Genomic DNA, 11406 nt, shown 5'->3' with positions numbered 1-11406 from the left:
GACAAAAACTAGATCCTCATCTATCTAAAAACCAAAAACAAATAGTAGCCCATCCTCCCAAGCTTACATGGAACATGTTATTATGTCTTCTAGGCGATTTATGATTGTTGTTAATATCATAGTTCATAGAAGAGAATGGAACCGTTGTGACTCATGCTGGAAACCTAATTGGTTAATTTATCAACTATTTTTCAAAATTAAATTCACGAGTGTTAAGTTTTTTTTTTAAGTGAGTAAAAATTATTTTGGTTTTTCTTGAACAAAATGGGGTTAGAGAAACAAGTGGGAAAATATAAATCGTTTTTCTATAAAAGTACATAATTTATTATTCATGACCCGCAATGGTACATAATTTCGATCCTAAAATTATATTTAAACATTGCTGATTAGATTATAATAGCTATTATTCTTTCACCAATTTCCAACTATCGATGACAAGCTTCAAAATAGAGTTGGTAAGTGGCACGGTTGAACATGCTAAAGTTTTTCCTGATACAGGGCATGTTTTGTTTCCCTGATCAAACCATTCTCGGATGGCCTCTCGCTCAAAGGTTTGGCCGGTCTCCAGGGTCACCGGATCCTCAAACAACTGTCCGGTGAGAGGGCAAATAAAGTCGTGTGGAATGCTATCAAAAATGGATCCTTCATCAAAATGTTCATGACTTCCATTTGGCCCTGCACTGGGAGAGTGCATTATGAGCATTCAAACAACAATTTGTAAAGGGAGAAATAATCTTGAGATGTTCTGACTCACCTTCACTAGAAGCGTCCGCGTTGATTGCCTGCACTTAACATAATAATCAGAGAAATTATAGGGGAATTTGTAGGCATATAGTATTAAATGCAAAACACGGTCAGGAATTCAGTATTTCTTGCCAAGAAAAGTGAAATGACACCTTTTTGGAATGTGAAAGGTCTGAAACAGTGGGATCACCAGAATCCTCAGTTCGCTGTAGTTCGAAAACAGATTTTGCTAGTGTCTTGAGGGCTAGCTCGTTTTCTTTTGTATGTGAAGATGAATTTAGCATATGAGTAGTATCTCCTTCAGGTTCTTCCCTTGCACTAGAGTTGCAAGTGTCAGCATTAAGATCTGTGCCTGGTGAAACACTCACTTTGACCAACTTCCATTCTTTGTTAGATGCTGTTAAGAGCCCTTTACCCTGCAGAAATGTTTAAATTCTTGAGAGCGTGAAAAATACTTACAGAGAAAAGATGAGAGGAACAAATTTAAGGTTTACTATTCTCTAGTTCAAATGTTAATTATCAATAAGTATCATCCATATGGTTGCGTTTGGTTGGTTAGAGGAGATAGAGTGTCTACGAAATAATTTTAGAATGGATTTTTGTCATGTCTCTAGGACAGTTTTAGAGTTAATTTCAGTCCTTTCAAATCTCGAGAAAGTAACCAAATGTTTTTTATATGTTTGATATTCGCAACTCATAAAAATATTGAAAGGAAATTACTAACAAAACAAATGGCATAAATCATACAAGTAAATGGTACAAAGATGAAGGAAAATCACAGGAAATACTCACAGGAATGGAGGTGTTATCTGGTACATTCTCAGGGGAATGGTTCTCTATATCTTGACCAGGATATGTAACCATTTTGAAAGAGATCGTCACTGTATGTTTGATTTCAATAGGAGAAGAACCAGAAATATGTGCACCATTATTGAAGTTTTCTGCCTTCCCATTGTCTTCAGCCTCATGAACTCTAGGTTTACTTGAACGGCCAAATACAGCATCATATAGTTTCTTACTCACCGTTGGCTGGGGTGAGAAAGGAGCAGACGGACTAGCTGGTCCTGAAGAATGATCCCGTGAACCCCCCTGCTGTGACGTGAAAGGGATGTCGACAGAAGGAATAGAAGGAGCTTCAACTCCCTCTGTGAGCCAATCCTTGTAGTAAACTGCAAATTGATAGGTACAGGAATCCAGAGTTTCGTTATAAACTTTGGCAAGAAACTTAAGTTTCGTAATCTTGCTTGGCTTCCTGAATAGAGCATCTGCCTCTTGTTTGTACCAAGTCTTCAAATGAGAAAGATGAGGGAAGAATAGATAGTCCCACAGTTCAGACAACAAAAGTGTTCTTGCCAGAAAAGGAGAATCACAGAACACTTGCAAAAGATGCTTAGCTGAAGCCTTGTCCTTCTTTTGTAGCTTATATATCACACTGAGATAGATGTGAGCACAAGCTGACAACCTAGAATTTGGAGTTCCTGATGTATATTCATCTTTCAGATCATTTGAGTTCAAGCCTGTGATCACACTAAGCTGCAAAGCAGCTGTTTTCAAATCGTTTGCCCTTGCAGCTGCCTCGGAAACCTTTTCCACTGTTGCAATAGCTTGTTCAAGATTGGCCTTGGCCATGCTCTCAATGCTGTCGCCTTCTTCTGTTTCGATAAAAGCAAGAGAAGAGAAACAATTGCGACGGAGAGTGGTTCGGAATTTTGCATCTTTAAGAAAACGCTTGATATAACCATTTAAGATGGAGGTTACTGCTTTAACAGCAACTTCATCAAGAGCAATTTCAGGAACTGCTGGTGCACTTTTCTCATTCTTTGTTCTCTGATCATCTTCAAAGCCATTGGCATTCTTTGAGCCTCTAACCGAACTTTCATAAGCCGCCTCAACCTGGTCCATACTTTTCCTGTTGTTATTGCTCAGTCCAGTGTATTTGAGCAATTTTTCATTAGAATTGCTGCCGCGCCTTTCAGTTACTTTCTTATCCTTCCCTTTCCTCTCTTTATACCTCTCCGAGCTCCCGTTACCTTTTGATGATCTTTCCTTTCTTTCTGAATAATATGCTTTATCAGAGTATATATCCTTAAATCTCCCATCTTCTTCCACACCAACCTCAACAATCTCACTCCCCTTGACATCTTCCAATGTGTCAGAATTCAGAGTCTTATCTTCCTGCACATCTTTCGAACCTCTGCAGCGAAGTTCTGTCTTCAATCTTGAATCTATTTTTTCTCTTCTAACCAGATCATCCCTCGGTCTCCAACCTAAACTACTATTACTTACTGGTGATTCTCCTCTCAAAGTATACCGAGTGACATCAGATCTTGTCCTTTCAGTCTTGATTCTACTGATAGATGGACCAGATGGAGAGTCCTTTTTGCCTTGGTCTCCAGAAGGGTAACGAGGCATACTTGCAGCTTCTCCTTTGAATGCAGGCCTTGCCCTTGTCCCTGATCTTCCGGCTCTAAACCCTTCCTTCGCAAGAAGCTCCTCCAAAGATGTTGCCATTTTTTTACAATATAACCCCCTCCCTGCACAAAATTTTATAGAAGACAAAAACTTCAGACCGTAAAGAGCTTGGAACCAACTTCTTCTGGTGACCAAAACACATGTATAGATGGAAATTAAGGCCATCAAGTAACGTTCACTGACATTGTTGGCAACCAAATTGGTTTCTCCAAGAAAGAAACCAGATTCATACGACAAACAACCTACGAAAACTATACTATGCAAAGAAGTTTAGCATGTAATTCTCTCAAAACCCTACAACTTGGAACTCAAGAAATTTTACTTAGTAACTAAGTATGCATATGCTGTCTGATTCACACCTACATTCTCTAGTTTTGGAAACTAAAAACAAAACCATACATTGATGCTTTATAAAATCCATAGAAGAAAAAAAAATCAGAATTTGTCTTACCACCAAAATCCAACTTGCTCGAACTCTAGAGGCACAACATTTATGACAAGAATTAAGATCCAGGCACGATTCTCTCACGATGATTACTTAGAAATGAGAGGTAGAATGTTGGAACAATATTGAAGAATCTTGTGAGGAGAAAGAAAGGGAATAAATCAGAACAAAGAAGATGATTGATGAGCAAAAGCCATGAAAAGTTTTTGTATTGTCTAATATAAAGGACAGCAATAGAAAGGGAAAAAACAAAGAGAAAAATAAACATGGAGCTTGGAGGGGTCATTTACAATAGGCAACACAGGAAAGAAGCAATTAAGACTGAAGAATGACAATTGAAAGATGACAAGCGAGAAAGTTGCTGTTCTTTGTGCAATGGAGGTTTTGTAAATTCTATATATACATGTGTGTGTGTGTGTATGGTTAATGTGATTAATGTTTCTTTAAAGTTATTAAATCTGGACCGAGTTACAACTTGAATGGATTAATCCAGGTCGTTAAAAAGGTTGTTTCAATTGTTTTTTTAGTTAAAATAATATTGTTTTAAAAAAAATTAAATAGATTTTAATTAAGTTGACTTCTCAAATCATCTAATTTCAATTGGACCAATTCTAACCACTCTATATTTTATATTCTATTTTTTTTATTTTTTCATAATATATTTCGTTCATGTAGCCATTAAGTTGGTGATGAAGTTAAATAAAAGGACTTGAAGAACCTTTTAATTGGAAAAAAAGAGGGATTGGTTTGACAAAAAATCAAATTAAGGGATATGGTTTGATCAAATTTAGAAAAAGAGGGATCACATGTAATGTAAACTGTGTTATTTTGCATCTGCAGGCAGGCTTTTCAAGATGTCAACTGTTTCAACTGCAGCCCTCTCACTCTCTTCTTGACCAACTGGCTATTGGCTGCTTGGTTTCCAATACTTTTTTATTTTAATTTTGGAACTTTCTGTGTAAGAAAAGAATGGGTACTTTTTTTTATTATTTTAGAGTGCAGGACAATGCTATTATTTTTCCTCAATATTTGTATAAAATAAAAGATTCAGCACATCAAGTGTTAGTCTAGTAGTGAAGAGAAATATCGGTCACCTTAATCTTATATATATAATGGTGGACTAATCAGTGAATAGCTTGGAAACTTTTTTTTGCGTTAAAAAAAATTCATCCATCCCCAGCAAAACACTTGATTTCGAGTTTATAGTTGGAAAAAAAAATCAACATAATAAAATTATTGAAAAATACTAAAAAAATTAATTTAATTTTTTTAAAAGTGAAATATATTTTTAAAATACATTCAATAACAGAAGTTATCACACTCCTAGAAATTCACTTTAAGTATAGGTGCTTATGAGAGTGTTTGGAAGTATAGTAACGGTTGTTTTTCAAAGTGTTTTTAGCTTGAAAACGCATCAAAATAAAAAAAAAATATTATTTTTTATATTAACATATTAAAACGATATAAAATTATCAAAAAAATAATTTAAAGTAAAAAAAATAAAAATTAATAATTTTTTCAGAAACACTTTTAAAACACAAAATCAAACTAGAGTTAAGGTGTATTTCTTGCTGGTGGTCACGGACCTGGCGATATTCATGTCCTTTTTTCTGAAAAATTAAAGGTTCACAATAAGAGGAACTGCTATTTTACTGTCAATGTCGTGCGTGGTCAAGTTCCTAATAATCTCTTCTTTTCCATAAAGAAAGATGCTTGATGGGAAAACGCTAATTTATGCTCGATGGGAAAATGCTAATTCCTTTGGTTTTAGTGGGCACTTTCGTTGTGAAGGGAGACTTTTTGGGCACACGAGGACAAGGGAGGAGGGAGAAAGTGGAGTCAGGTCTGGATCAGGGTGGAGGAGCGGAGGGAATTGCTTCACAGCCAAATTCCACCGCATCACTTGCTTCTTCAAGAGAGATCAAAATTCAAAACCATAAGAGGCATGAAATTAAGATATATTAGAAATGAAAATTAAATTTCAGTTTCTCAAGTCATTTTCCCCCCTCTCTTTCTTTTTGCATTGAAAATTATTTACGTGTAGAATAATTATACTCTAAATATTTTGTTTTTATTTTATTTTATTAGAGCTCTCGGCACTTATATCAAGGTTAAAAGTTATAATACTTTTTATAAATATGGTTTGGTGGACATAAATATGTTATGTTTTTTTAAAAAAGAGTGGTGAGATTCAAACCTAAAACCTTAAACCTTAAGTTATGTTAATTATTTTTTAAAAAAATTAGATATAATTTTTTAAATGTTATATAATAATTTAAGTTTTTTGAGTCACGTGTTTAAATCTTGTATTTTATAAGAAATGCATTAAAAAATAATATGCAAAAGCATTTACTAGACTCTCACTTAAAAATATATGTTAAAAAATAATATAAATTATATTTTAAAATTTCATTTAACAACTTGAGTTTTTAAGTTGAAAAGTGTTTTATTAACATAAAAAAACTCACTATTTTCTCATGCTTATTAAAAACTCATTTAAAATAATGATGTTGAGAAGAGAGAGACCCCGAGTGTTTGTAATTATAGTAATTTTTGGTTTTTGTGTATTTTAAAGGTATATTTTACTTGAAAAATTATTAAATTAATGTTTTTTTTAATATTTTTGTTAGTTTTAATGTATTAATGTTAAAAATAAAAAATAAAATTAGTATAATATATTTTTAAATAAAAAAAACACTATATCACAATATCAAACACACATTATCACTGCATCAAATCTAGTATATTTTACATGTTTTTTTTCAAGCTTTTTATCAATTACACAACTCTAGTCTTTTTTGAAGCACTTACCATTTTCTCGTGCTAATAAAATCCATTTCATATCATAATATTATAAAGAGAGAGAGTATGTAACAAATTCAGATCTTTTTTCAGATGTCAAGTAAAAAAATCCTTGTAAGTTCATGCTAATAAAATCATCACAACACTGCTTTCGGCTTATCCATTTCGAGTATGTTTGTTAGTGTCGTAGCGGTTGTTTTTTAAATAACTTTTCGTGTTAAAATGCATGATAATGATGTTTTTTAATTTTTTAAAAATTATTTTTGACATCAGCACATCAAAACGATCCAAAACATACAAATCATATTAAATTTTAACAAAAAAATTAAATTTTTTGAAAACACGGTTTGCACCGCGTTTCCAAACAGTTTCTTCAAGTTAAAATTATTCAAAAATCTAATTGCAAAATTAAAGTTGAAAATGAAACGATGATGCAGTAATCTAACATCCAACCATTTTATTATAAATAAAAATGGTGCCAAGAAATCTATTTACTTTTGTATTTCAAAAAGGTTTTAAAAAAAACTAAAAAAAATTATTTTTTTATTTTAAATTAATTAATTTTATGTTTTCAGATAATTTAAAAATAATTTTTTAAAATAATTTGTTTTTAATTATATTTTTAAATACCTTTTTAATTATTATGCATAGCTGTAAAAAGTATGACCCATCAAGTCCATTTGATGTTTGCTAAGATCGATGCCTTGTACGAAGACAAATGGCTGATTAAACAATTTTTGCCATCACTCTGACCAATACAAATCTTTGATGCTATGAAATCTAGCTAATGCCAAAATAGTCCGTACTAGAACTCACCATATGGACGCATCACAACAAGTTCTAGGCATGTCCGGCTAGGCTTGCACATTTAATATCTTTTATTGAAAGAAAAAAAAATTATTGATCCATGATTTAAATTAACCATTCTATTATATCGAACAGGATCAAATCATGTCACCAAAGTGAAAACGAGAGATGAGTACTTGGATGTCAGCGTTTCAAAAGCTGAAAACATGGTTCTTCTCGTGTTTTTTAAAGTTTTAAATTTTTTTTTATTAAAAGTTAATTGTTTTTATATATTTTAGATTAATTTGATTTGTTGATTTTAAAAAATAAAAAATATCATTTTGATATATTTTGATATAAAAAACACTTTAAAAAATAACCGCAACCACACTCCTTAACAAGCCAATAGAATTATATCAACTATCAAGTTTCAATTCTTATTATATGAAAATGTTTTTTTGAAATCGAAAGTAAAGTTGAAAGCAAAATGAAATTAACTATGCAACACTTTTTAGATGGAAAGTTAAGCTAAGCATTAAACTAATATGAAATGATTTTTTATTTGTTATTTTATACGGACAACCTTTAGAATTAATTTATTGGTTGGTGTTTAGTTCTTGTTTCAAGGTAAAAAAAAAATATAGATATACAAGACATGTCTCCTTTAAGTTTATGTTTTAAAAATATAGAAATTTATTTAAAAATTATAACCGAAATAAATTTATTTTATATTATTATCTTTATTTTTTTTACTAAACATGTTTCTATTTCTTTTATATTTATTATTTCTATTTTAGAATATTGACCAGACACAAAAGCAAAAATGTGAGATAAGTACATAGATTTACGGAGTAAGATCAAGTTTCAATCATCTTTATTCCATGAAAGTACCTTTTGGAAAATAAGGTAAAGTTGAAAGAAAGATGGAATGGACCATGCCAAGCTACGTATTAAATTAAACCAACATGAAATGTTTATTTATTTATAATTTTATTAGGACAATGCTACGTGTAGTATTTACAACTAATCTACTTGTTAACGTTCAGTTGCTGTTTTGAAAATAAAATAAAAATAAAGACAAATGAAATATGTTTTCTCATGATTCATGTTTTGAGAGTGTAAAAAATCAATAAAAAACTATCTCTTTTCATTCATAAATTTGAATCAATACCATAACCTAAATAAATTTAAGATATCTAAATATATTAAAATGGCCCGTCTTTGAAACTGTACCAATAAAAAACTTAATCTCGAAGCGAGTCTGAAAATACCTCTTTTATGTAAAAAAAAAAAAAAAAAAGAGCAACAGGAGGATTAATAGATCAGTGATTAAAGCTATCATTGTGGTATAAGATTAGATATTTTTTTATCTTGTTGATGGGATCCAGACAGACTTCCAGTGTCGAGTGAAATGGGCGAATCTTTCTATACAATAGCCATGTCAAATTGGGCTTAGGATCAAAAAATCTAAACCCTTCTCGGAATGTTTATGTTTATTCATGCGTTGAATTACAGTTTTGTGATTTTTTAATTATTTTAATGTTAATAATATTTTTTAAAAAAATATTATTTTAAAAAAAAATATTTTAAATTCTTTTTTTACTATTATCCCAAACACTCCAAAATCTAGTCAACATCGGTCCAATGGGCCTATTTCCACAGTTCTATAGTTTTAAGGCGACAAACTTATCATGTCAACAAATTTTAGGCACAGTTTCCAAACCTCACTCGAGCGTCATCGAGAAAGAGTTTTGAATTGAAGGTTGGATGGGTTAATTTGAATTAAATTAGATTAATATATATATTAATTTATTTTTATATTTTATAAAAATATAAAAATCTAGTCAGCATGGGCCTATTTCCACAATTCTATAGTTTTAAGGTGACACACTTATCATGTCATGCATCGTTTCCAAACCTGACATGAGCGTCATCTAGGAAGAGTTTTGAATTAAAGGTTCGATGGGTTAAATCAAATCAATACATATCAATTTATTTTTATATTTTATAAAAATATAAAAAAAAATATTAATTAAAAAATAAAAATAAAAATAAAATCCTAATTAAATCATTGATCAATTTAAGTTTTTAATCATATCATTTTGGATTCGTTAAAGTTTTAAAAAATGATTTCATGTTTTGTAATTTTAGATTGTGTTTTGTATTGTAGTAGTTTTTGTTGTTGTGATTTGAAAAAAACTGTTCTATAAAAATTACTTTTAGTTAAAGTTGATTTGATATTTATTATACTGCGAGTAAATTTAGTTCATTCTAAACTAGTTTTTCAAAAAAATTTACTGTTCACATAAACATGATATTATGAGTGAATTTTTAATTTATTACATTGGTTTTTCAAAAAAAAATATCATTAATGTGAATAATACGAGTGAATTAAAATTTTCAATAAGTCCTATAAAAAATGAATTGCGTTTTGAATGTTTATAGGCTGTGTGATTGCTTCAAACACATAAATAACCACGCAAGCAAACGGAAATTTAGAAGGAATCTCGACAAGGAAAACTATTCAGAAAGTATGTGTGTTTTTGTGCGTGCACTCTTATCGATGTAAAACATGAGAACATGCAATGGTTTAATAGAGATCTTCATTTAATTCTACGTGTTATTAACAATTATTTACTTATTTTAAATGTCTCGTGGGTTTTTGAAGGATGTGAATGAGTTTTTGATAAAATAATATTAATTAAATATTAAAAGTTCAGGTTTATGTTGCTCTGACACAGAGAAGATAATATTTTAAGAAAAACAAATAAATAAGTGGAAAAAAAAGTTAAACTGTAAGGCGCACAGAAGACCAGGGCCATGTGAAAAATAAAATATGAAAAATTTACTTAAAAAATAATAATTTAATATTTTTTTAAGTTAAATATATTTTTGTAATACATTTAAATATGACTTAAAAAATAAATATAAACAATAACAAAAACAGATCAAAAATAAATTTTATAAAATTACATCTATCTAACAACACATAACATTTAAAGTATTTTAATTTATATGATTGAATTCAAGATTTCCGAATTCCTTTGTATAATTTGAAAGATAAGAGTAATAATCTGTTTGTTTTTTTATTTTAAAAATATTTAAATATTTTATTTTTTTCGTTTCAAATTATTATTTTTAAATTATTTTAATATATATTTAAAAAATAAAAAATTTATTTTAGTATATTTATAAAAAAAGAAAACTTTTAAAATCGAACAACAATACTAAACGGTATCAATAAAGACTATCCATCCATCCCGTCAGTGCTACGTTGTCTCCCATCTTTGAATGGAGTGGACCCATGAGTAGTGCCAGCGACTGCGTGGGTCCCACTAAAAGTGAAAAAGCATGGCAGGAATTTCGGACAGTACAAAACTACAAACCGACTTTCATCTCTCATCACCATAAAGTCTTAATTACCCTTCAATTTTCCTCGGTTTCCTAATATGCTCCCCTGTTTTCTTAATTGTTTGTTAATTTACTAATGCTGCCCCTGTTATTGATGGCTGTTATCTTGTTAATCATGATTTTAAAACCTATTTGAATAAAAAATTTAAAATGAAGGTATTTTAATAAAAAAAATTATAAAAAATAAAAACTTAACAGGATGATGATTGATTTTTACCGGTTTATGCTTTAGTCAATTTTAGTACTTTTTATATAGATTAATTATTTATTTTTTTATTTTTTAACTTGGATTATTTTGAGTTAACTTCTTATAAAGTTTTTAAAATTCTATTTAAAAATATACTTATCTTAAATAAAAAATATCCAATTGATTTTTTATGTTTTTAATATATTGATATAAAAAATATTATTTAAATATATTTTTAAGTAAAAATTCTTGTGAAAAATATTGGATTATGTTATAATTTGGGTTATTATATAAAAAATGAATCTGGTTAGGGTATAATGGTCCATAGAGGTTTTACAAAACGGCTACTTTCCACTCGATATTCCAGTTTTAGATCATTAAGAATCTTGCCTCCTTTTGAATTTTGAACACCTTTCCTAGAATGCCCATGTTTTGCTACTTTTTTTTTTCACGGTAGTCCCCACTCCACTTTAGATGCTTTTGCTTTGCTTGGACGAAAATATCCCCTCTGTACAAGGATATTACCATTCTAAAAAACATCACAATTCAAATAAAATAT

The 11406-nt window shown here is 30.0% G+C and overlaps 1 protein-coding gene across 1 annotated transcript; it reads right to left on the bottom strand.

The window, feature by feature from the left end:
• Positions 1–287: 287 nt before the first annotated feature.
• On the bottom strand, positions 288–4043 carry LOC7455762 (putative E3 ubiquitin-protein ligase LIN-2). Its single transcript, XM_002297623.3, has 5 exons — positions 3668–4043; positions 1537–3278; positions 897–1160; positions 755–782; positions 288–675 (listed from the first exon to the last, which is right to left on the bottom strand). The coding sequence occupies exons 2-5, from the start codon at positions 3253–3255 to the stop codon at positions 404–406; spliced, it is 2283 nt and encodes a 760-aa protein (XP_002297659.1). The 5' UTR covers positions 3256–3278; positions 3668–4043; the 3' UTR covers positions 288–403.
• Between the last annotated feature and the right edge of the window lie 7363 nt (positions 4044–11406).

Source organism: Populus trichocarpa, chromosome 1, assembly GCF_000002775.5.
Source record: "Populus trichocarpa isolate Nisqually-1 chromosome 1, P.trichocarpa_v4.1, whole genome shotgun sequence".
NCBI classification, from domain to species: Eukaryota; Viridiplantae; Streptophyta; class Magnoliopsida; order Malpighiales; family Salicaceae; genus Populus; species Populus trichocarpa.
This window is presented reverse-complemented; position numbering and strand designations above follow the sequence as displayed.